This window comes from Heloderma suspectum, chromosome 2 (assembly GCF_057233095.1).
Source record: "Heloderma suspectum isolate Gila_16-S chromosome 2, 16-S_ref, whole genome shotgun sequence".
Taxonomy (NCBI): domain Eukaryota; kingdom Metazoa; phylum Chordata; class Lepidosauria; order Squamata; family Helodermatidae; genus Heloderma; species Heloderma suspectum.
In genome coordinates this window covers 27,749,538-27,775,151 of record NC_139459.1, presented here as the reverse complement: position 1 = coordinate 27,775,151, position 25,614 = coordinate 27,749,538, and the positions used below count along the sequence as shown (strand labels likewise).

The following is a 25,614-nucleotide window of genomic DNA, read 5'->3' as shown; positions in this document are numbered from 1 at the left end:
TCCAGTAGTTCTCGGTTCACATACTGCTGAAGCCTAGCTTGTAGGATCTTGAGCATAACCTTGCTGGCATGTGAAATGGGCGCAATTGTACGGTAGTTGGAACACTCTTTGGCATTGCCCTTCTTTGGAATTGGAATGTAAACTGACCTTTTCCAGTCTTGTGGCTGCTGTTGAGTGTTCCAAATGTGTTGGCATATTGAGTGCAGCACTTTAACAGCATCATCTTTTAGGATCTTAAATAGCTCAGCTGGAAGACTGTCATCTCCGCTAGCTTTGTTGTTACTAATGCTTCCTAAGGCCCACTTGACTTCACTCTCGAGGATGTCCGGCTCAAGTTCAGTGACCATACTATCATGGCTATCAGGGATATTCAGATCTTTCCTGTATAGTTCTTCTGTGTATTCTTTCCACCTCTTCTTAATCTCATCTGCTTCTGTTAGGTCCCTGCCTTCTTTGTCCTTTATCCTGCCCGTCTTTGCACAAAACGTTCCCTTGAGATCTCTGGTTTTCTTGAAAAGATCTCTAGTCTTTCCGATTCTGTTGTTTTCCTCCATTTCTTTGCATTGTTCATTTAAGAAGGCCTTCTTGTCTCTCCTTGCTATTCTCTGGAACTCTGCATTCAGGTGGATATATCTTCCCCTTTCTCCCTTGCTTTTCACTTCCCTTCTTTCCTCAGCTACTTGTAAAGCCTCATCAGACAGCCACTTGGCTTTCTTGCATTTCTTTTTCTTTGGGATGGATTTCGTTGCTGCCTCCTGAACAATGTTACAGACCTCCGTCCATAGTTCCTCAGGCACTCTGTCTATCAGGTCTAATCTCTTCAATCTATTCCTCACCTCCACTGTATATTCATAAGGGATATGACTTAGGTCATACCTGAATGGTTTAGTGGTTTTCCCTACATTCTTCAATTTAATCTGAAATTTTGCGATAAGAAGCTCATGATCTGAGGCACAGTCAGCTCCAGGTCTTGTTTTTACGGACTGTATAGAGTCCATCTTTGGCTGCAAAGGACATAATCAATCTGATTTCGATATTGACCATCTGGTGACGTCCATGTGTAGAGTCGCCTCTTGTGCAAGAAAAGAGTGTTTGCTCTGATCAGCGTGTTCTCTTGGCAAAACACTATTAGCCTTTGTCCTGCTTCATTTTGTACACCAAGGCCATGCTTGCCTGTTATCCCGGTGATTTCTTGACTTCCTACTTTAGCATTCCAATCCCCTATGATGAAGAGGACATCTTTTTTTGGTGTTAGTTCTAGAAGCTGTTGTAGGTCTTCATAGAACCGATCAACCTCAGCTTCTTTGGCATCAGTGGCTGGGGCATAGGCTTGAATTACTGTGATGTTGAATGGTTTGCCTTGGATTCGTACTGACATCATTCTATCGTTTTTGAGATTGTACCCCAGTACTGCTTTTCCCACCCTTTTTTTGACTATGAGTGCTACTCCATTTCTTCTAAGGGATTCTTGCCCACAGTAGCAGATATGATGGTCACCTGAATTAAATTCGCCCATGCCTGTCCATTTTAGTTCGCTGATTCCCAAGATGTCGATGTTCAAATCTTGCCATCTCACGTTTGACCACCTCCAGCTTACTTTGATTCATTGATCTGACATTCCAGGTTCCTAAACAATATTGTTCTTTACAGCATCGCATTTTCTTTTCACCACCAGACACATCCACAGCTGCGTGTCCTTTCAGCTTTGGCCCAGCCGCTTCACTCTTTCTGGTGCTACTTGGAAATTCCCTCTGCTCTTCCCCAGTAGTATATTGGACACCTTCTGATCTGAGGGGCTCATCTTCCGGCATCATATCTTTTAGCCTTGTGATGCGTTCCATGGGGCTTTCTTGGCAAGAATACTGGAGTGGGTTGCCATTTCCTTCTCCAGTGGACCACATTTTGTCAGAACTCTCTGCCATGACCTGTCCGTCTTGGGTGGCCCCGCATGGCATAGCTTATGGCTTCACTGAGTTACACAAGCCCCTTCGCCACAACAAGGCAGTGATCCATGAAGGAGTACATTTTCTGTTCTCTCTCTACTATTCTGAGTTGTAGAAGAACATTTGAGGGACATGAGGATTATGTATTGCATCTGAGTGTTATGAACAGGACATATTTGTATTTGGTTAATTATGACTTTTGGCAACATGAAGAGTAATCATTATTGTCCACTCCAATAAAACTGAACACAGAATGGAGGAGGGATAGAGCATTGGGCTGTGCTTCCTTGATCCTAGATTTGGGGGCCTTTGACTTTTGCAACACTGAGAAGGCCTTACCACAATTTGCTCCCTTTCAGCTTCTGATCAGACAAGAGAATCAGCGAGTCAGAGAAGGTTCCTAACCACTGACACAGTGACTCAGGCCAATGAGGAGAGTGAAGATGATGCTGTGAGTGTTTGGAGTGTCCCTGATGAGATTCAGCAGATACTGTATGGCAGTTCTAATTTCCATTTCAAAAAGGTGAGGGTAGGAAATATAATTAGCAGTGACCCACTCTGCAGCTTTGGGATAGTTACTTTCTTCTAATCACTTTTGTGTTCAATTTTTAATGTAAGCCATGACAAGTATATCAAAGAAACTTACTGCAAGTTTTATATGTAGTCCCAGTTGAGAAGAAATGGAGGCTGTTTCACTGCCCTAGTGTGGTGTAGTGGAGACCATCAGAGCAGAACCTGGGTTCAGATTCCTGCTTAGCCATTAAGCCTCTAGGTGACTTTAGGACAGATACTGCTGTGAGGATGAAATGGGCAGGGAAAACTGCTGAGCTGTTTTGAAGGCATCCTGAGCTGCTTGAAGAAATTACAGAATAAAAATGTGATTATACTAATCATGTGAAATGATGACAATGAATGTAATGTTTAACAAACAATAGAACATTTTGACACACAAGGTATTTTATTCAATGCTGCACACACTCCTTTGATGGGGGTGGGGGGAAGCTTCAAAATAGCTCCCTATTTTAAACGGAAAATGTTGCTGTGGCAAAAAGGGGCTATTTTAAAGCAAAATAGCCCCCTTTTCCTCTTTTAAAAGAGGGAGCTATTTTGAAGCTTTTTTTTCCTGCTGCAACCATGCTGCCAAATTTCAGCATTACAGCACACGAATCTGCTCTAAGAAATGTCCCTGTTCCCTTCTGTTCCTGGAGGAGATTCCAAACATTCAGGATGCATCAGAGCCATATTGTCCTATGTAGACTGAAAATACAGATTTGCACTTCTCCTCCTAAAGCAGGGGTGGGTAACTTCCAGGGGTTGGGGGGCCACATTGCCCACCCAGAACCCACTGGGTGCCGTACCTGACGCAGTCAGATTTGCCACCACTGCTGCAGTGGTGGTGGTGGCGGTGGTGGTAGCAAAAATCACAGTGATTTTGCAAGGAAACAAGGTGTATGGGGTGTGCGTGCCTTGTTTCCAAACAGAATTGTGCTTCCAGGAGCATGAACCTGCTTGCAAACAAGACATAAGCTCCCTGTGTGCTTTCTTTCCCTGAAAGATTGCCATAATGTTTGCTGCCATACTGCTGCAGCACCAAATTCAGCAGCAGTGCCAGCTGGGGAACACAGATGGGGGCTGCAAAAATGGCTATGGGGGGGCCACATATGTTCCTTGTATTGCCCACCCTGTCCTACAGACTGCAGCTGCAGAAGCAAACAACTATTCTTATGGTGTCTGGCAAAGGTACATAGCAAGGTCTTACATATCTCTTTGAAAGGGAACCTACTGTGCTAGCCAGTTCCCAAATTGCATGGGCCATGATCCGTGCAGGCAGCTGCTTTTCTAGGCTCTGAGAGGCTAGCATGATACACTCCTGGAGCCATTAAGAGATAATTGCCTTGGGCCAGGCTTTTTTTGCAGGGGTACAGACATTGGACAGAAGGATTGCAAGAACAGTTCCTTGGAAAAACAATCTTAGGAATGTCCCAGTGGTTGGGTCTAAGCATCAGCATTAAAAAAAAACATAAATCAAAGGAGAAAGTTCCTAATTTAGGCACCCTTCTTGCTGAACAGGAAGGTTACCAACATGAAGATTGTTTTAAAGGACAGAATTTTAAGAATACATGTAGCCATAGGCTTGAAAGGACCCCCTATAAACACTGTAAAATACAGTTCCACTTCCATGTAGGAAACCTGTGGACTATGTGCAGACTTAGAAGGACTGTCCCTTTATGAAACCTACAAATATGGGAGTATCTTGAGGCAAACCCTCTCTCCTTCACATCTCAAGGTACTACTCAGGGCTGCCTCCTGGCCCTTGAGCATGTTTGTGCTTAAATCATGTGCCAGGCTTGATCCAAGGATTCTAAAATATTTGGGATGGTTTGGAGTGTTCGTGCCTGCTCAGGTGCACCAAGTGATGTATGCATTCTAGGTAGCCCTATATACCCTGTTGGTGGAAGCCCTTTGCGAAGACAGTGGGGCAGCGAGAACAAAAAAATACATCTCTGGTGATTACAATCCTTCTGCGTATTGTGAGGCTGGCTCCACTCCAAGTGGTTGTTGCAAGACTAACTACCAGGCACCAAGGAAAGTTGCAAACTGTGGGAAACCTCCACCAACCAGCAAGCTTGGTTAGATACCTGAAGAGGTAAAAGCATCTCTTGAAGCAGCTTGGTGTTACCAACAATTTAGCTAGGGTCATGAGGTCCACTCTTTCAATATCTTTGCCTGACCACACCAACTGTAGGATCTTGTATTGTCCCTCACCTGAGACAAACATCCTGTACCAAAGTGTGGCAGAACTATTCCCAGGTGCTCTAAGCACTGTGTTAGATGCTGGGAACTCTTGTCTATGACAACTAAGCCCTGATTCAGTAGTTGCCTTATGTTCAGTACAGAACACAAGACAATGTGTGCTGTACATCCCTCAGACGTACTACCAGGGCAAGCAGGACCTTAGTGAACATTGGGACCTGATTTAATTTCATTTATTATATTTCTATACTGCCCCATAGCCAAAGTTCTAAGCAATTCACAAAAAATGTCACCCTGAATGGTAGTGCCCTGTATTAAAATAAAGGTGGCTTTAAGAGAACCAGAAGTAACTCCTGTGATTGAAGATACACCTCGGATGGACTGGATGCATGCCCAGAAATCACATTTAGTGATGGTTGTTATGGATCTTGAGATTTTTATCCTGAAGTGCGTCCTTCAGAAAAAGCTGTTCAGCTACTTCCAAGCCCAAGATGTCCCCACAACTCCATTCTTTTGGAAGCCAAGAAAAAATAATCAAATAGAATCCATGGGACAAGTTTGATTGCTTGAATATCTAAGAGTTTTGCCCCCCAACCTGCTAAGTGGATTGATGGGTCCTAAGACCTTAGTGAGAACTGGACTTTAAGAGTCTCCATAGTGGTGTCTGGGAGTGAGTAAAGTTTATCAGCCAGTTTGTAAATTTGCTTCTGGGGGGATTGTCCCATTCTCCTTTTCACACCCTGCCAAAAATTCAGGAAAAGATGCCCTTAGAGGTTTTGAAAGAGGTTGGAGAAAGCAGCCCTGAAACCCCTGGGCGGGAGAATTGTTCCCTCTGTTGCTGTTGTAAAGTGCAAGGGAAGAAAAGGTTTAGTGGGGGAAAAGGTGGTCCTCAGACAGCTTCCCTTCCTCTCTGGTATCAGAGGCTATGAAAGCTTTCAGCTTGGGCAGGGAAGTAGAAAATGAGCAGCCCTGGGTATGACCCCCTAGGCACCACATCTTTGCCCACTCCTCTTCCAGTGTCTCTTTTGCTCCCAGAGTTCGGAGAAAGTATGCCTTGCCATTGCGCAAGCTATGCCCTTCTCAGTTTGGTTGCCTGGGTGTCATGCCCTGACTGGAGGAGTCTGCTACCTCAGAAGAAGAGCTGGAGGCCCCAGAAGTGTGGGGTACCCCAGACCAGGGAGTGCTACCAGACTCACAGGAGCCTGAACCTTTGGGGGAAGTGGCTTCAGGGCTATCCTGGTCAGGAGAAAGGGACTCTGCCTCTGAGGCAGAGGCTGAGCCACCCCCTGATCCCCGGGAGCATCGTTGCCACAAGAGACAGGCTAGCAGGGCTCCTGTGCAACGGAGTGCTTGCCTCCAGAAGAGGTCTCCTCAGGAAAAAGGAACTCCTCAGGAGTAGGCTCTGGAAAGGGAGCTCTGATTGCTGCAGCTGAGCTGTGGGTGGGTCTGGCTGGTTTGGGGCTTAAAAGCTTTCACTGGAAACCCAGACTCTGTTGGAATAACTTGGTCCATCCAGCCTCTGTTGTGTACCTTGTCTCCTGAATCATGCCCTGTGAGTGATGCTCTGTTTCCTGAACTTCTGGACTGCTCAATGACCCCGCTTCTGGACTATGTAACGTACCTGACTGATTTACTGTGTCTGACTTCTTGCTTGTTATCTTGACTACTCCTGCTGTGGCCTCATCCTTGTTTCCTGCCTGCCTGCATTCTGACCTGTGCCTGGATTTTGACCACTCCTGCCTTAGCTTAAACCTCCTTGGACTGAAACCTGTTTTGTGCTTGGCCGTTTGCTTGCCAACTTGACTACTCTATTGCCTCGCTTTCTGTAGTTGTTTGCAAACAGATGAGACTCAATCTAGAGCACGGCAGGCTTACAGCCTGCATCTGCTCCAAAGCAACTGCCATTGGGGCTCCCATTAGCATCGCTTGGAGTGGCTGTCAGATGAAAAGCTCTGGAATCATGATCTGAGACACCTCTTACATGCATGTGCATGGACCTACCTCTGGATCGGCTGTGGCAGCTGCGTTTTATGCTCATGAGGCCTTTTGTGGCTTTTTTCTACTCCCTGCCCCAAACGGAATAGTCTCTCACACTTCCTGAGCCACTAGTGCCTTCAATCAAAGGAGGAGGTAGACACAAACCCCACTGAGATCTGGAAAGATGGTCGGGGCACTCAGTAGTCCCGTATATACTCAAAATCTCCATCGATTGCTACATGCCATGTTCTGGAAGCAAACAGCTGTCTAAAGAGCTTAGGGGATCTAAGCCTTCCCCTAAATTACACCTCTCTCATCTAGCGCTGAAATTGTGACCATCCCTGTGCTTGAAAAGGGGCCCTTTGGAGGCTGCTATAAGTATGGCATTGTTTCCTTCCTGCCTACATGGAGGGGAGACTCAGAAGCAATGCTGGAGGCCCAGGCAGCTTGTTCTTTTGGTGCTAGTGCCTTGCCATATTGCCATGTTACTAGAGGGATGTCTGGCCTACAGTACCAATAGGGATCAGAAAAAAACAGAAGACTGGAAACCAAAATAACAAATGGAACAGCTACACCAGTTGAATTCCCAACCAGTTTTGACATGGCTCTTTATCAAGGGAAACCCACTTAAGATACGGGATTTTTCTTTGGAAGAAGTGAGGGAGAGAGAATCCTCCAGAAAAGTCTCTAACAGGTTTTCCCTTGATAGAAGCGTGTGTCAAAACACGTTGGGAATTCAGTTGGTGCAGCTGTTCCTTTTTTTATTTTGGATGTCTGGTCTACCCTAAAGTTGGTGCTGCAGCACAGCTGGAACCCTGCAGTGGCTTGCCAGTTCTTTGCTCCTGCTGTGTCAAGGGGTAGATGATGGAAAGTAAGTGGCATGGGCTTTCAGGAGCTCCACATAAACCCTACTTCACTGTCACTAGGGATAGTCGGTCTTGAATGGCAAGGTAGACTCTCCTTTCTGTTACAAGAATAGGACCCTGGCTGCTGCTCCAGAGGAGTTGCTATCTTGAAAGTTTGGAAAGCTCTCTTGGAGCCACAGGGGAAAATGTGGATTGGGGATAATTTAAACAAGAGCCCGGAAGGAGAAGGAAAAATTGATCTTTTCTGGTAGTTGTCAAGTATATTAGGCCTTGTTGGAGCATTTATTCTTATAAACATTACTATAATTTGCTTTGTTTTAGCCCATGTAGAACAAGTACTTTTGGGATCTTGGGCTCCCTGCCTCTTCTCTCATTTATACCTCTGTTTCTCCATAGGAATCTTTACCTCAAGAAGATGGTTGCTCCATTGCCAGCTTTAACAACTTTGACAGTGTGTCTGACAGTACCAGCAGCATCCTTAGCAGGCTTGACTGGAATGCGGTGGAGGCCATGGTAGCAAATGTGAAAGAAAAATAAAGCCACAGTTTCTTGGCTGCTCTACCCTTTAAAGGGACATTAGGCTTAATATAATTTGGAGAAATAACAGATGAGATTGCAAGGAAAGGTACAGCCAAGTTAACATCAAGGACCAGTCTTCATCCATACAGGAAATTCTGCAAAATAGTGCAGCAAAATTCCAAGGAAATAAAAAAAAATCTTGTTCTCCTCAAATAAATAATCTGAGATTAATATATCAATGCCAAATTGTGGAATTATGCAGAATGTTCAATTATGAAGTGTGCTTAGGCTTCTTGGAACATACAGGTGTTGAATAAATCTAGCAAACAAGATTCTTGGGGGTATTATTAATTTTTATTTCTGAAAACAATTATGCAGTTAAAATAGAATTTAAATGGCCAGACTTGCAGAGTGATTAAAGGGTCTACATTTAACTCTTGCCTAAGATCCTGAATTATGTTTTATATTTAAATAGTATGCATGTAATAAAATGGGTTTTTTTAACTGTTTGATACTTTTGTGAGGTGTTTTTGGAGAGGGAACAAGGTTGTGTTGTGTTGAGCCTAATTGTTTAGAAATTTAGTTCCTTACCTTTGAGTTGTTCTCAGTTGGCACTTCAGAGCAAGTAAACCTTGTAGGTCAGAGTCCCAAATGTGCTATTTGCTTCCAGAAGCACCCTTTCTTTTAGTTTCCAGGTGATTTCTTCAAAAGCTGTAAATGCCACTGCAAAAATATATTGTTAAGTTGAAGAAAAGTAAAAGCACTTAACTGAAAAGTGAACTTTAACTCAAAAGGGAAGAATGTTCTTTCCTCTGCCCCATTCCAAAGCACCATGCCTGGAATATGATTTATCTTTATACCAATTGTCCAAGCACAGTGACTGAGCAGAAATCAATTTATGCAGTTTTACTGATCTGCTGCTACCTTTTCCCCTTCATAGAGTGTATGTGATTTAATCCCAATTGGTGGCATGGGTTGGAACTAGAGACTGACTAAGAAGTACAACTGCATGGAAAGTGAGTTGGCCATTCTCCTGGTTGTCTCAAGTGCCACCCTAGACCTGGCTGTACCAAAGCATAACCCCCCCGGGAGAGTTAAAGTTGCCAGTACAGTTCAATTTATTCATTTGTAGCCACAGGTCATCACAAAACAAGTAGTACAAGTCAGTATACCTAACCAGAGCAGTTTTTTACAGCCCGTTATCTCCTTGACAGGTATATCATGTGATTGTATAAACTTATGCCTCACCTTTTATGCTGCCTTACGTTACATATTTGTCTTGTTCTGACAAATCTCAGATACTGTTTATTCCTAATAATCTTAATATAAAATCCAGCTAGGAAATCTTCTCTAGAGCTTCATAGAATGGGTAATACACATAATGAATGCCCCAGCCCCGCTAGTCACTCTTCAAAAAGGGCATTGTTATGTAACTAGTTGCACCAGAATGTGGGTGGGGATGTGTACTCAAATGTATATCCCATAGAAAGCAATTGCAGTGTGGATATATACAGCATCAGCACATGCATAAAATCCTGTTGTGTTGACCTACAGGAGAGAATCGCCAAATGCTGATTCTTGTTATTTTTTATGGTGGGCTTCTGTCCTTTACCCATCCCACATGGGAGAAAATTGTAGATGGGGCATACCTGCACTTGGCCATGGGGAAATGAGCAATTCTGGCACCACATCACAAAGTTTCACAACTTCTTAAATATTACTGATTATGCATGAGGTAATTGGGGACAGCCTATAGCTCACTGGCAGAGCCCCTGCTTTGCATGCCGAAGGTCCCAGGTTCAATCCCTGGCAACTCCAGGTAGGGCTAGGAAGGAATCCTGTTGAAACCTTGGAGAGCCGCTGCCAGTCCGTGCTGACAATACTGAGCTAGTCTGGCTCAGTATAAGGCAGCTTCTTGTGCTCCTAGGTAAGCTGTCATTTCCCACCTTAGAGCTCCCTGAGGAGTAAGGCATGATATACCGCCATCTCAGATGCCATTGCATTTTCAATATATTTCTTTTTATGCCAGCCCTTACTGAAGTAGATTTGGAGATTGCTCCAGCACAACAGTAATCTGTACACTAATTTTCAACATCTTGGAGAACTAAGGCCTGCAAAACTACTTGCAGTACTGGCCCACTTCTACTGTAATCTTGTAGTTTCTATAGTGCGGAGGGTCTTGCCCCAAACTGGTAATAATGAAGCATAACAAAACTCTGCATCATCCTTGATAGCATGTCTACACCAAGGTCTCTGCTATTGTAGAACCTGTGCTTCTGGTTCCATTTCTTACGGTTCTTAACCACTGCCATGTTTTAACACCTGCTGACTGAGGCCCTTCTCATTCCATTTTAGTTCCTGTTGACTGTCAATTCACTTTTTTGCAATTGATGTTTCCAATATGGGTGGCATTTAGGATTGCCATCCAAACAGGCAACCTTTGCGCCTCCAGCTAGTCTGGTGGACCTGATCCCTTCTCAGACCAGAACATCTGGACTCTGGACCACATGAGAAGACAGTTTGAAACTCCCAGGGTTATGAAACTTGCCCTAGAGCACTGTATTGAGATTCAGGGATTCCCCCATCCCATGCGAACTGATACTGTCAGAATGTCCAGCTTCACCCCTGGAAATGAACTCATTTCTTCTGCTCAGAGAAAGGACAAGGAATTTGAGTAAGTAATTGATGTTCCCTATTATGAGGTCCTGGGATGGAGCTATGAATGCAGTGAAGGTAGAACTGTGTTCACAGAAATATTGTGCTCACAGGACATCATGAAGCCTAGCAAGCTGAATAAGATTTTGAACATCACTGACCTGATGCTGCCTCAGTTGGCCAGAACTATCCTTTCTATAGGTTAACTACAAATTCTTAAAAGGACAGTAACCTTTGTAATGTTTAGAAGGCTGTGGTTGTCATGTGCCTGGACAAGGAAAATTTGGGGAGCAAGTGAAGAAGTCTGAAGGGGATGAAAAATTAAGAGATATTAAACAAGGAGAAAAACCCTAGTTCATGCTAGTTGGTGGAACTTTTTGTTGATCAGTCGTTCAGTCGTGTCTGACTCTTCGTGACCCCATGGACCATAGCACGCCAGGCCTTCCTGTCCTCCGCTCTCTCCCGGAGCGTGCTCAAGTTCATATTCATTGCATCGGTGATGCTATCTAGCCATCTTATCCTCTGCCGTCTTCTCCTTTTGCCAGTTGGTGGAACTAGAGACAAGTAAAAAAGACTAACTGTTGGGCATCAAGGATGAGGTAGAAATCTGAATATCTGGACAACTAAACTTAGGATAATCTGGCCCAACAGGCTGCCAAACGGATAAGAACTTTCTCCAAGCCAAGACTTTCAATATTATTTTAGATTGGTTTCTGTACATCTTTGTTACATCACAATACAATCTATTTATGACTAGCAGTTTATGGTGCCTTGAAGACTATTAAGAGAGCTAATGGAAAATATGGAGCACTGGTTAATGAAGTGGTTACACACCATGGTTACACATGGTTACATGGTTAATGGTTACGCACCATGAGGCAGCCATATACTGAACTAAAATGACAACTCGCAAGTGTTCAGCAAAGACAGCCTCTTGTGATACTAACTGAATGGATGAATAATAGTTGCCAGATCTGAGTTGGAAAAGGTCATTGATTTCCCACTAGATAAATGCAATAACTGCTATTGTCTATGCCGCCAATCTGAATATTCAAGAACACTATCATATTTGTGAACATGAAATGCATTGTGATTGGAGACAGCAAAATCCTGACAACCATGATCATTTCAATTTTGTCTGGCGTTGGCTTCAATTTGACTTTACATGCAATCTTCAACCATATTCAGACCCAGACTAAGCACCAAGATTCAAGCTGTATGAAGAGATCAACCTGGACACAGACATAACTTACATATGTAACAGCAGTGGGTAGAATAGAATGGAATCCTTGAGACATCCCCAGAATTCATCCACCACCAACCAGCAGCACCCCCTCCCTTTGGGAACGTTGCTAGAAGCCAACTAAACCACTCAGCATGGCTTCTGTGAAAACCCACACAATCTCATTTGGATATTCTGTATCCTGGGCCAATCACTGTGAGGAATAGGCTTATTCAGCTATGAGACTATATCACCAAGACATTACAAACATTTTTTTAGCTGTATTCCACAGCAACAACATAGATGTGTCAAGTAATACAGAGCTATTCTAATACCTTCCTTAGGTAAAATTAAAGTAATAAAACTAATTTGCAAGCACCTAGGAAGATAAACAAGTAACTACTAACTGCAGCATTGTATTATAAAGAGGTAAAACGTACTCGAGCATAGCCTTTGTTTTCCCAACTTGAAAAAATTATTTTGTCCCAGAAGTACTTGCAGCAAGACGCTTAAGACAAAGAGGAGGAAATGAAAAATATTTCATAGAGGAATTATTAAATAGATTCTGATGAATTATTAATCATGTCAGTTTAATTTTTTAATTCTGTACAAGAAAATATTTAAATTAGTTGTGTCACTATTCCTCACAGATCAAGTAACACAAGAGTTCTGTAAATTAATGCAATAAAAACCACATCCCATCATATATTAGTTTTATAGAAGAAAATGGATGCATCCAAAATCTTTGTTTGATGAACACCCACCTTTAAATAAGCTTGAAAACACAAAAAGATTTAAAATAGTCATCTGTTAATTATTTCGCTACTATTCATTTCTTCTGCTTGTGTCATTATGCAAAACTCAACTTCCTTATGTCACTATCCAGAAATTAGAACAGTTTATGAAAGGCTGGTGACAACATATATTGAAGTGACCGCTCCAGAGACTGTTTAAAATAGCATTTTCAGTGTATAAAATGTGAAAAAAGATTAATTAATTAAAAAACCTGTCTACAATATAACCAAGTATTCCCACCCAACTTTCAAAAAATCATTTAAGAAGACATGGTAGCGCAACTATAAGTTACAAATCCATATTCATTCCTGCCATTTGCAGCCTCAGTCTGCAATTCAGCAAGGGAGTATCATGTGTGTTGCTAGGATTTTCTGGTTCCCAGCTATGAAAGCCGAAGCGACAATAGGACCCAGGTGCACAAACGGTGCTCTTGATCACAACAATTGTTCCTGGAGCAAAACGCTATGATGTCCTAACCAAGTGAAATCTATACATGGCTAGTTACTCAGACCAGAGTGATGGTTGTTTTTCCCTATGTGAACAGCATTAGAAAGAAATTGAAGCGTACAAGGCATAAACTATAGTTTCTTTTTATATCAAAATGTACTCTTGAAAATGTGTTTGGCACAGTGCTAAATCATATATAGTTAATACTAAATATTGCAGGATACAATAAAACCCTGGAGTTAACTTGTGTTTACACCCTTTTAAGGGATAAAAATAAAAGATACCAATTATTCAGAAGTCAGCCTATACAAACTGTATAAACAATATTTATGTCTTGCTTTGAAAACCACCGATATAGTAAATTTTACATAAAAGACTGCAAAATAATATAAATGGATTTAAACAGATCTTTACAATAAGAAATTCAAATGGAAACAGACAAGTAACAAAGAGAAGTAAAAAAATTTATTGCAGTATTCGTTCCACCAGATTTGCTGGGGATCCCTTTTCTTGTATTATTTTAGGGTGACCTAATACATCAAAATCTACATTTACAAAAACTCCTCCTGCAGATAGGTCATAGATACTGCATGCTTTTTTCCCCCAACAGAATAAATTATATATCCAGGAGATTCTGCCATTTTACAGCCTGGAAAAACAATGCTTCCCTGGAAACTGGGCTAAGCTAAAGAAAGCCATCCGCTGCTAGGTTAAACTCCAAGAACACTTTATTAAGAACATTAACAGACTAATTTCCAACATTCACTTGTTTATTTTTTTTAAAACAGAAAGGTTTTTTTTCAAGATATAAACAATTTTTGTTAAACTATTATACAGTGGGAGTAAAAATGAACTGAGAAGTTTCTGCTGCACAACAGCGAAGGAAGCTCCCACAAAAATGTTTACCAAACATTTCCTTCTGTTTCCTGCATCCCAGGTGTCATTCTTACTCTTCATTAATGATTTTTTTTTGCCAGAAAGTTGGTATTTCAAGTTTTTTTTTTCTGTTATTTCATTTCCTGTAAAATTTGGCTGCATATACAAATGCATTAGCTGGAAGTTCCATCCTTGGCGGCATACAGCGATCGTAAAGTCTGAACCACTTTATTAGTCAGCTTATTAGCACTCGTTAGAGCAATTTTTTTGTAAATAATGTCTGACTCTTTAATAGTGTCTACCCAAGGCACCAGTTTGCGGCCATCACGGCGCTTAGCCTCAGTCCAGGAGCCACTGTAGGAGCCTGCCATCCACTGAACACTGAAGCCATTGCTGGTTTTCTGTACTACTCTTGCAATTTGTGGTCGATCTTTGTACTTTGGACAGCAAATAGCGATGACATCCATGACATCAACACTTTCATTCATCTGTGCTGCCAACTCCGTAGAGTCTGAATTTCGTTTTGACCTTCTCAATGACTAAAACATTGGGAGGGGAAAAAAGACCAAGTGTTACACAAAAGAACTTGAGTGAAATTATTGCTTTTATTGCTTTTAATCCCTTGACGCCGGGAGTGGGGATTTCCCAGCACACATTCCATTGCCGGCAATGAGACGCACCGCGACCGCCAGCGCCAAGGGGTTAACATATCCTTGCAAAATCACATATTTTAATTTGTACCCGTGTCTTTTAACTCTTATTGATATATAAAATTATATGTACAAATGAATCATAAAGCTACATAAAAACTTGGCAACAATAAAAAGGATACACACAGTACATTCCAAAGGAAAATTAAAAATTTTATGCTAGATAAAATCTCTATGTTTTTTATTGTTTTTTGTTAAAACTTTCTACAAAAAGTTGTATAAACGGTTAAGAATTTCTATCTACAAATTTTTTCATATGGATTACATTACTCAGTGTACATTTTATTATAGACTGACATTTATAAGCACATAAAAATCATTTTACGTAATACGCTGCGAAATACGTTGACTCCTCCTCCGCCTCACCCCTGAAGTGCCTCCTCCTCTATCCTCCCCATCACTCTCATCATCCTCTGTCTCAGCTGCATTGTTTTTAGGGCTGCCTCCTCCGAGCAGCGAGGTAATAGCTTTGTTGCGAGCATTTGTGCTAGCAGACACTTCCCCGTCTTCTTCCTCTTCATCAGGATCCAAGTGTTCCATAAGAAGTTTGAACTAAGAAAGGATATTGGAGATCACATTAGAAACCATCTTAAAAGGAGCCGTGAAACAGAAAAGAAAAGGCGGAAAGGAGATGACACATAAGGCTTCTTTTGGATAACTTTTTAAAGAAAACCAATTTGTGGTGCACATAAAGACCAGGAACACATAATGAAACAACCCATGGTTTGTTAGCTGTGGATTGTTTGGGAGAAAGCAGGAGCAACTGAGTGCTGGCTCTCTCACTTCTGGTGTGTTAAAACAACCCAGGGATGCTCTGTCCCTGGGATTGTTCTCCATGATGTCCAAACCTAGAACTCTACAACCAGAGTTATAACCCAAAAATAAACCATGGGCTAATTCTGGGATCTCCTCCAACAACCCAGAGTTCCAAGTTTGGACATCATGTAAAACAAACCAGGGACACAGCATCCCTAGGTTGTTTAGCACACCGAAAGCAGGTGAATGGTCAGGAGCCAGTATGCTCACTCATTCCTGCTCACTCCCAAACAAACCATGGGCTGTTTCATCATGTGAACCAGGTCATTAGCTTAAACTTACCACAACTCAACACACCACCGTTCACTGTTCTCAGTTATCTTTAGCTCTTGGCTAGGTAACAAATTTTGCTGAGAGCATCATACCCTTTCCTTCAAACCAACCAATTATCTAGAATCCACAACATGACTGAAACATAAAATGTCTGTGCACCAACACCCTCACCTACATCTGAAAACTGAAGGACTTTCAAACTGCTCTCATAAGGATAGTCTCTAGTAGGCTAACAAATAGGTAAATAATGGCATGTGACAAACAAAATTAAACTGAAGAGGGCAATTTGCTATAGGAGTCAGCATGGCTTATAGTTGCTGCCCCCATTCCCCTCACCTGGAACAAAACTAGTTTCAGCCTGTGGCCACTGCAGTTCATCTTTCTAAATAATGAAGACTTAAAAGACCTCAAAATACAGTTCAAAACTTTTTTTATACTGAAGCTAATAAAAAGCAAAATTCTGCAGTATCTTAATACTTACGTCCAAGTACTGTTTGACTATACTCCTCTTCACTTCTTCTGTGAGCTTGGAATTAGCCATATCACTTCGAAGGAAGTCCAGTGTCTGTTTTGGATGGAAGTGAATTCCTGCCTTCCGGTTTATCGCTTTATCATATACTTTTGCTGATTCAGAGGGAGAGTATTTCTGAATTTTACTATACCAGGGAAACAAAACAAATGCTAGAAGTTATGAACAATTGCCCACATTCTTTGAAAGAAGCAACTATAATCAAAGTTATACGAGTAAACATTCTTAGCATTATATAAACAGAATTTCAACTTTCTTAAGGCACTAGGTTTTGCTAAATATACAAGTATAATCCAGAATTTGTTCAAGTCCTGAAGAGTTCAAATCTAAGGAATATGGATAATATGAGATTATCAGATGTAGTAAACAAAACTAAAAAGATCCTTACCTATCAGAAAATCCACAGAGGTTCTTCAAATGCTGTTTTAACATCAAAAGCAACAATATACCCTGGGAGACATTTGCAAATTCAATTAGAGGAGTTGAATTGTCTGGCAAACATTTCATGACAGCATTTATATCGTTCTCTTCATCAGTGTCTGAATCAGAATCTGCACGTTTTCGTGACTTCCGGGGTTTGTGAATTTCCTCCTCACTTTCACTGTCACTCTCACTGTTACTTTCACTCTCACTCTCTTCATCAGATGAAGGCTTCCTTTCCTTTTTATATTTCACCATAGACTGAAAGAGGATGACACAGGTGCTTTAGAAGAATAGCAAACACCATTATAACCTTTTTGAAAGTGATCTGAAAACTGTTCTAACACACAGTCATTCACAAATGTGATCTACCAATTCCCTGATCATGGTGAATTTAATGACAAGATATCAGAAAAAGCAGGCTCACATAAAGGTTGAATCCTACACATATCCATCCAAGCTATTACATTTTTGACATTAGATGTGTCCACAATTAATTAAGATTTGTAAACTTGATTATTAGCAGACCTATATATTGTTGCAGCATTTTATTCAGTGGATAAAGCTACTTTCTCTCACATGGTAAATTGTAAAAGAAAAAAATCTGTTCTCACAAGCCTTTGCAACATCATTAATCTCATGTAATTAACTGTGTTATAAAAACTCTTCTGAAAGAACATGGAAGATCCAGAATGAAGCCTTTTAAACACAACCATTTTATTGATAACATTAGGCCCCTTTCACAGACTCCCAGCAGTGTGGGAGTTGCTTCCACATGATGCGAACCCACACTCAAAGGATGCATGTGTGAAGAACATGAGTGGGACCAATGGGATTGGCCTTTCCCTCCAAGTGCAGATTCCATGGGAAAGATCCACATGATTAACTCCTGCCCACATGACAATGTAGGGTCACTTCAGATGGAAGTGGCCGCTATTCTGCTGTGTGTGCATGCATGTACGTTTGTATGCAGGTAGAGGACACCTGAAACACATACCTAAAACAGCATTACTGTGCAAAAAAAAATCCAATTCTTTACATTACAAATTCTAAATATTTTAGAAAGGAGTGCTACAAATAAGGTTCATAATTTAACCATTCTGAAAGACTTTGATGGCTTAATTAACTGACACTGATGAAGAACGTTGTGCATTACATTGGTAAGAGCTAGAAATGACTTTTCTTTGAATACTTAAGGTGGAAAGACATTTTTGGGAACAGATGAAATCTTACAAAAAGGCAACTCTACTTTGAGAGGGATTTTTTATTTTTTTATTCCTATCCCGCCTTTCCTCCAAGGAGCCCAAGGCAGCACACATGGTTTTCCTTTTCTCTATTTCTTCCTCACCACAACCCTGTGTAGTAGGTTAGGCTGAGAGTCACTGACTGACCCAAAGTCATCCAGTGAGTTTCATGGACAAGTGGGGACTAGAACCCAGGTCTCCCAAGTCCTGGTCCAACATCCTAACCACTACACCACACTGGCACTACTGAGACAAACTTCTTGCACAGATCTTTACTTAAACCAGAGAGACCCTGCAAGGTGCATATTTCAAGGACCATGCACAACTTAGCACCACAAAGATTGTGCAGAGAACAGACCGCTTTGGAGTTACATTATCTAAGCTCCCTGTTGACAAGAGCCAACTCCAACTTAAAGTATACCTTTCTCTACATCCTTTAGTAGCTTACAACACTAAATTTTATTGCAAGATGTTTAGTGTATGGGTGGCCAATCTGCAGCAGGGGCACCACCAGAGAAGCACTTTTGGAAAGCAGGAAAAGGCTCAAGGAATTGGTTACAGTACACTCAAGCAAACTCCTCTTGCTTCCCTCTCCAACACTGTGTTTCTTCCTAGACAACATAGACTAGAGGCAAAACCATCCTAAGACACAGTGGGCTATGTAAATACTATTTTGATCAACAGAGTAGCATTCTCATAATATGGACTTCAGCAGTACCAGACTTGTCCAAAGTCAGTTTGGCCACCATGTTTTAATGCATACTGAATGATTGAAGGTGAATACTGGACCATAAAAGGTTTTATGGGATAGGCAACTCCCAACAAGATATTAAAATATAATTTTACTTACCTCCTTAAATGACTGCAGAAGGTTACTACCAGAAACTGATAATGTAATGTCTATATGGTGCATTATAAAAAGTGGCTCTTCCTGGGTTTGATAAGGAAAACAGGCTAGATTGTCTGCTATATACAAAAGCATATTCACCTCCGTTTTCTGTGAAAGTAAAAGGAAAAATATATAACCATCCATACTAATCAGCATTTTTGTGCTAGATGCCAAGTTCTACTTCTGTGAAGAGGAGACACTATTCTCACTGAGACAAGTGCCAAGAAGGAATTCTGTCTCCTGATGCCTCTACTCACACCAGCTAGGCATACCAGTACAGGGCCAAAACAGAAGAGAAAAAAGAGCCCATCAGGTATTGGAAGGAAGCTAAGCTGAGCCAGGGAAGCTACAAAGCAGAGGTGGGGTGGAGGGTGACCACTCCTGTCAAGAAGAAACATAAATGAAGCAACAAGAACCTAGATGCCCCCACCCCCTGGCAACTGCCTTGTCAACCCAAAGAAAGTTTTTTTGTAAATGTTGCTAAACTCAGTTTAGGACCTTGCTGGGGGGTGGGGGTGGGAATGTATCTTCAGGTACAACTAGGAACTGTCAAGGCCAGATTAATAAATGCAACCCACCAAGCCATATCCAACACCAAGAACTCACAGGGAATTTTTTTTAGCAGTGAAATAAATCGAATATACATATATACATACACACATATGGCAAAGTTTTAAATAGTTAAAACAACTTTACATAACAGTGTAGAAAGTCTGCATTAGACTCACAGCTGTGTCATCAAAGAGGTTGAGCAAAGAAATGAGAAAGGCTCGTCGGTGTTGCCGGTTCCCTCGGATCATGGAGTAAAGATGTGAGCACAAAGCACTGCTGGATTCATCCTGCCTAAAGCCCCTCACAGGATCTTTTAGGCAGGTGTTGATTGCCTGCTGTACCTGGTAAGACATCTTCATACCAGCCACTGCTTTCATCTGGAATTTAAAGTATTTATAGTTGTTTTCATTCCACAACAAACAGAGCTCAGAATCATTTTATTTCCATTTTCCCCAATTGGTTTCCAGTGAACAATTTTCAAAACATTTATAGCAGAATTATGCACAATATCAACATACTGATATGCAGAATTGACTTAGAGTTGAATTTCTATTAATGGAGAGTTGATTTTCTATTTAGAGAGTTTCTAGGTCAAAGATGAGAATTAGATGGTGCATATGACCCTGATGCTGGGAAAGACTGAAGGCAAAAGGAGAAGGGGACGGCAGAGGATGAGATGGCTAGATAGCATCACCGATGCAATGAATATGAACTTGAGCACGCTCTGGGAGAGAGCGCAGGACAGGAAGGCCTGGCGTGCTATGGTCCATGGGGTCACGAAGAGTCGGACACGACTGAACGACTGAACAACAACAAAATGTAATTCCAGGTAGTATACTGAAGCCAGCTAGAGAGCTGGTTTTCCCAATATTACTTTGTCAAAATGCACAAGGAAGTTCAACTTCCTTCTTCTAATTGCTTGCACAAAATAAATGGGGTGTTATATCCACAGCTCCCCAAAATCTGAAATGCTGACAGCAAACATGATATTTACTGCTACTTCAGCAGTTAAAATGAAAGTAGTAAGGACAGCGGTATAAAATACTTTTTCTTATAATACAAAAGATAAGGAGATCAAGTCATCCTGTCTGCATACCTTCCCAGTACAAAACTTAATCTACAGGCTGGGAAAATAAAGGACAGAGAATGAGGAGGTTCAGGAATATAATAAAACAGGAAGGACAATGCTGGAATGCACAACTCAAATCACTGCAAGACGTCAAGTGTACTACATTGCTATGTCCAAAAAAGAAAGAAAAGCATGTTTCTTAGTATTTTAATTCTGGCACAGATTGTATATACATTCCCAGCTTGCTCAACTACAGTTTAGCAGCCTGGGACCGAGTATAGGGCCTATGCACCCAACATAAAATACAGCTCCTTGTTCTGTCTGAAACAGGGAACTATAGTTTAATATCAGTTTACTAACCAGCATCTAGGAAACTCTTGGTTTAAGATTCTAGTTAATAAAGACACAGAGGGAACTGTAGTTTAATCTCACCAGGATTAGGGCACTGAAACGGGAGGTGAGGGGAGAATATTTGGGCCTGTAACACTAACTTGTAATTTAGTAAATCAGGAATTGTTCTTGGCCGGACTCAGTATTTGTTTTTTACGTGATTTCCTGTTACTCCTTTTTCTTTCTGTGCCTCAGAGTGTACTGTTCCATCTCTATGCTCCCATATCTCTGGATTCCTCTTAATGTAAACTGCTTAGAGATCTATAAACTGCTTAGATTTTATTACATTAAGCAGTATATAAGTGTTATTAATAAATAAATATTGCCCTGCTTCCCTCTCTCCACCTCATAGGACTCCCTCTCTTTACAACCATAGGCATGCACCCTATTTCAGTCCCCCAAATTTTCTTCACATTAAAGTCTTTCTGCAACCCCATCCCTCAGGTCCCTTTTTCTCTTCACCCCACCTTCAGTCTTCTTTTGTTCTGTTTTGCTTCCAGCCCCCAACACCCCATCTCTACTCTTCACCAAGTTCAGTGGTAATGCACACAAGGCTCTCCCAAAAATTCATATGCTGAAAGAATTTTGGACACAGGCTGGTAGGCTGTTTAGCATGACAGCCTGAGGAACCACACCATGTACTCAGAATCCAGGGAGGAGGAAGAGCAATTCTGATATAGCGAAGCAGGCATTCTCACACCCACGTTTTCTGGCAAGCCTTTTAGGCTAGTCTTAGAAGTGGCAAAAGGCCCCAAACAATGGACGTTTGGCCTTATTATGTTGTGCGGACTGGTCTAAATTCATCCCTTTCCAAAATAGGATCATTAGGCTCCCTGTTTTGAGGGAGAGATATATCAAAGTTTCATTTTCAGACTTTTATAATAAGCAGAGAGTCTTGGAGCACGTGTTTAACAAACGTTGGGCTTCTAGATGGCGTAAATCATCTACCTAACTATTTAGCCTAATTTAGCCTAACTATTTTGATCTTCCATCTCAGTCAGTCACAAGTGTTTCATTTTGCAGGGTTTTGTATATCTGAATGAGACTGCACTTCCAATTCAATTGTTCCAGCTGCCACTGCTGAAATTAAATGCCCTCTTTATTTTGAGTACATGTTGATGCTCCTTATATATTCCATGGCTGGGCTGGCAAATTTAATTTGTATATTTAACAAATATACAAATTTATATTTGTGCATTTGTACTTATGGCAGGACAATCTGAATGTCGTTTTCTCATTGGGGGAGGGAGGAGGATCTGGAAGGTGGGGGATTTCACATCTGTTCCCTTGTCATTTCCTATTGAAATTTATACTTGCTATGGCTTTTACCCTCTGCAAGGGTGAGGGATCTATCTATTAAAATGGCCCACCCCAAGAGGCTAATGGATTCCAGAGGGCTCTGGGGGATTTTCCTATTGGTCTGGCTGGTGCTCCTGTTGATGCCCTGGTCACTCTGTGGAACACAGATGTCCCAGGCAGCTGAAACAATCATGCATAAGTGCCCTCTTCCTCTTGGAAAAGCCCAGGCAGTGTCTTCATATACATCTGAGCAATGAGGCAAGTGGACAACAGCTAGAATGCAGGTGGAGAAAAACTCGTTCTGAATCTGATCGAATTAATGAGCTTAAAACCCATTATCAAGCCTACTCCGTGACAGTGAGGGTGGCAACGTAAGATTTCTTTTCCACTTCCACTGCATCTTTGGAGTGTTGTCCAGTGGAGCTTTTCCGAGCAGTGAGGGGCCTGTTGCAATCTGGCCCAGAGAGTTGGTTGTACGGTTGGTGGCACGCTGTGACAAGTTTGTGAGACACTTTAAAAATAAAGTCACTTTCATCCATTATGATGCAATGACTAATGATGACATCATCCATCATCAATTCCAGTAGCGGAGGCATTCAGAACACGTTCTGGTCCAGTTGTGTTGGATGGATTTCATTTGTTGAGGCCTGAGGATGTGGAGAAGGTGCTTGGTCATGTTCAGCCAACAACCACTTGTTATGCTCGACTCTTGCCCCTTTTGGTTTATTACAATCCAATGCCCAGCTGGGTCCAGGAGGTTGTAAATTCCTCTTTGAGAGAGGGGGTGGTACCAGCATCTTCAAATGATTCATTAATCGGGCTACTCCTGAAGAAACTTAACCTGGATCCAGAAGATGAAAACAACTATAGGCCAGTTGCTAACTTTCCCTTCTTGGGCAAGGTGCTCAAATGAGTGGTTGCTGATCAATTCCAGGCTCACTTGGACGAAACTGATTTTCTAGATTCATTAATATTGGGTTTTAGGCCTGGTTTTGGAACACAAACTGCCTTGGGCACCCTGCAGGATGACAGGTGCCAGGAGAGGGACAGAGAATGGGATCTTATCAGTTCTCTTGGATGCCTTAGTAGCTTTTGATACCATTGACCATGGTATCGTATCCTTCCAGATAAGCTGTCTGAGTGGGGATGTGGGGGCACTCTATTGCAGTTGTTTCACTTCTACTTAGATGGCCAATTCCAGAGCTGGTGCTGGGGGATTATGGCTCTGCCCCCATGGCAACTATACTGTGGTGTTTCCCAAGGCTCTATTTTATCCCCCATACTTTTCAACATCTACATGAAACTTCTGGGAAAAGTTATCTAGAGATGTGGGCTGAGGTATCACCAGTATTTGGGTAACACCTAGCACTACTTCTCCTTTTCATCTAATACAGGTGAGACAGTTTATGTTCTGAATTAGTACACGGGCAGGGTAATATACTGGATCAGGGCCAACCAACAGACTCAATCCAGATAACATGGCGATACTTGTTGTGGGTGGTTTGTCTGTCCGATTAAGTAGTGTTCAGCCTCTTATAGAGAAAGTTGCAGTCTCCCTGAAGGAGCAGATTGGGTAGGTAGATATGGGAGGAGACACTCCTTTAGGAAAGGAGTAGTTTTGGGGTTCTCTTAAACCTATCACTGTTACGAGAGGCACAGGTAGCTTCAGTAGCTTGGAGCATCTTTTATGAGCTTTGACTGATATACCAACTATAACCGTACTGGACAAAAATAGCCTTGTGACCATTATTCATACTCTGGTAACATCCCATTTGGATTATTGCAATGTGTTAGAGCTGCCTTTGAAAATAGTCTGGAAACTTCTGTAAGTCCAAAAGAGGGCAGCTAGATAGCTAACTGGGACTGGCCAAAACGTGATCAAGATATGTGCTCATATTATGCCAGTACTTTGCCATCTGTATTGGCTGCCTCTCTGTTTCTAAGCCCAAATCAAAGTGCTGGTTTTAACCTTTAAGGGCCTAAATGGCTTGAGACCACGTTACCTAAAGGACTGCCTCCTCCCTTATCTACCTACCCTGATCTTCATCTCAGGCCCCCTTTCAGGTGTCCCAGCCAAATGAGGCAAGGCTGGTGGCTACAAAAGAGATGGTGGTGCCCCGTCTGCGGAATGCTCGCCCCAGAGAAACTCACCTGGTGCCTACATTATTGTCTTTTCAGTGACAGGTAAAGACCTCTTTGTTCTCCCAGGCATTTTAAGAACTGTTTTTAGTGCTTTTATGTTTTAGCACTTCTTTATTTTGCCGATGGCTTTACAGTAGTGTTTTTACACTTTGCTGCTGGTTTCATCTTGCTTTTATTAAGTGCTGTTTTTATTTCATTGTTTCATAGTTTGTATTTTATGTTTTTAGTACACCACCCAGAGAACTTGAGTTACTGAGTGGTTTAAAAGTGCAATTAATCAATCAAATCAATCCTTCCAGAACCACAGGAAAATACAAATGTGATAGTTTTATAGTAAGCTAAATAGAAGTGTACATACATGAATAAATCCAGCATATTTTTTGTCTATCTCCACGAGCTGCTGGTCTGCTTTGTTCCTCATAGAAGGCTCTGGATCTGTGCCCATAGCTATTAAATATGGCACACACTGGAAAAGAGATAGAAAAGTTATTTTAAAGTTATTTAAAATAAAGTTATTGCCTATGGACATTTGTATTTTTCTCCAATTATTGTTAATTATTGTTTCTTCACAGTTGTTAAGCTACAATATTCAGAGCCTAAAGCCCACAAGAAAGAAAAAGAGGTCTGTGGGCAGCAACGTGTATACCACAGAGCTACAGCATAATTTATGAACTGAATATTATCTAAAGAGACGACACAAAAAATGATAGCATGACAACACTTGTGCCAGGTGGTAGTTTTCAAAACAGCTAACCTCTGGGGCATGGCATGGCATGGGTCAAGGATTCTAGTTATGAACGCTACCAGTTCATGTATCACTGTTGACAGAGAAGCAAGTGAATAGCCTATTTTCTCACTTGAGGTAAGAATTAACAACCAAGGCTACCTGTTGAGTCTAATTTGAACCCTCTCTTAATATTTTAAAAAAGCTATTTCAAATCCTTTTGTTGCATGCAGTTATTCAAAGCCTGGAATACTGAAAGAAAAGAATTTGAAATGGATTTATTTACTTATTAGTGCAAGTCTGCCAAGAGCAATGCACACACTGCCACAGTGGCTGGATTGATATTAGCGGATCAGAGTTCTGAGTGCTACCTCAATCCTGTGAATGTAACTTCCAATAATACCATTTTAAATAAAAATTGTATTATCTAATATTGTCAAGGTATTTTTCGGTGTATCAGCCAACACACATGGTTTTCAGTGCAAGCAGCACTTTTAAGAAGC

General features: G+C 41.6%; 2 protein-coding genes across 19 annotated transcripts in view; one reads left to right on the top strand and one right to left on the bottom strand.

Moving 5' to 3' along the window:
* Nucleotides 1-9,625, top strand: part of CPLANE1 (ciliogenesis and planar polarity effector complex subunit 1) — a 112,138-nt gene extending 102,513 nt beyond the window's left edge. For 10 of the 13 annotated variants that reach the window (XM_084833070.1, XM_084833077.1, XM_084833068.1 and 7 more), the window contains 2 exons: nucleotides 2,303-2,466; nucleotides 7,937-9,625. In XM_084833070.1, the coding sequence (XP_084689196.1) occupies nucleotides 2,303-2,466; nucleotides 7,937-8,077 (305 nt within the window). In that variant the 3' untranslated portion in view covers nucleotides 8,078-9,625. Of the gene's footprint in view, nucleotides 1-2,302; nucleotides 2,939-4,374; nucleotides 4,667-7,936 lie in introns of those variants that run through there. The other 3 variants (XM_084833074.1, XM_084833069.1, XM_084833075.1) reach the window with 3 other exon arrangements.
* Nucleotides 9,626-12,507: 2,882 nt separating this feature from the next.
* Nucleotides 12,508-25,614, bottom strand: part of NIPBL (NIPBL cohesin loading factor) — a 193,628-nt gene continuing 180,521 nt past the window's right edge. For 5 of the 6 annotated variants that reach the window (XM_084833083.1, XM_084833085.1, XM_084833087.1 and 2 more), the window contains 7 exons: nucleotides 24,746-24,853; nucleotides 19,664-19,864; nucleotides 18,897-19,043; nucleotides 16,771-17,063; nucleotides 16,335-16,509; nucleotides 15,131-15,316; nucleotides 12,508-14,593 (listed from right to left, as the gene is read on the bottom strand). In XM_084833083.1, the coding sequence (XP_084689209.1) occupies nucleotides 14,228-14,593; nucleotides 15,131-15,316; nucleotides 16,335-16,509; nucleotides 16,771-17,063; nucleotides 18,897-19,043; nucleotides 19,664-19,864; nucleotides 24,746-24,853 (1,476 nt within the window). In that variant the 3' untranslated portion in view covers nucleotides 12,508-14,227. Of the gene's footprint in view, nucleotides 14,594-15,089; nucleotides 15,317-16,334; nucleotides 16,510-16,770; nucleotides 17,064-18,896; nucleotides 19,044-19,663; nucleotides 19,865-24,745; nucleotides 24,854-25,614 lie in introns of all 6 variants that reach the window. The other variant, XM_084833086.1, reaches the window with a different exon arrangement.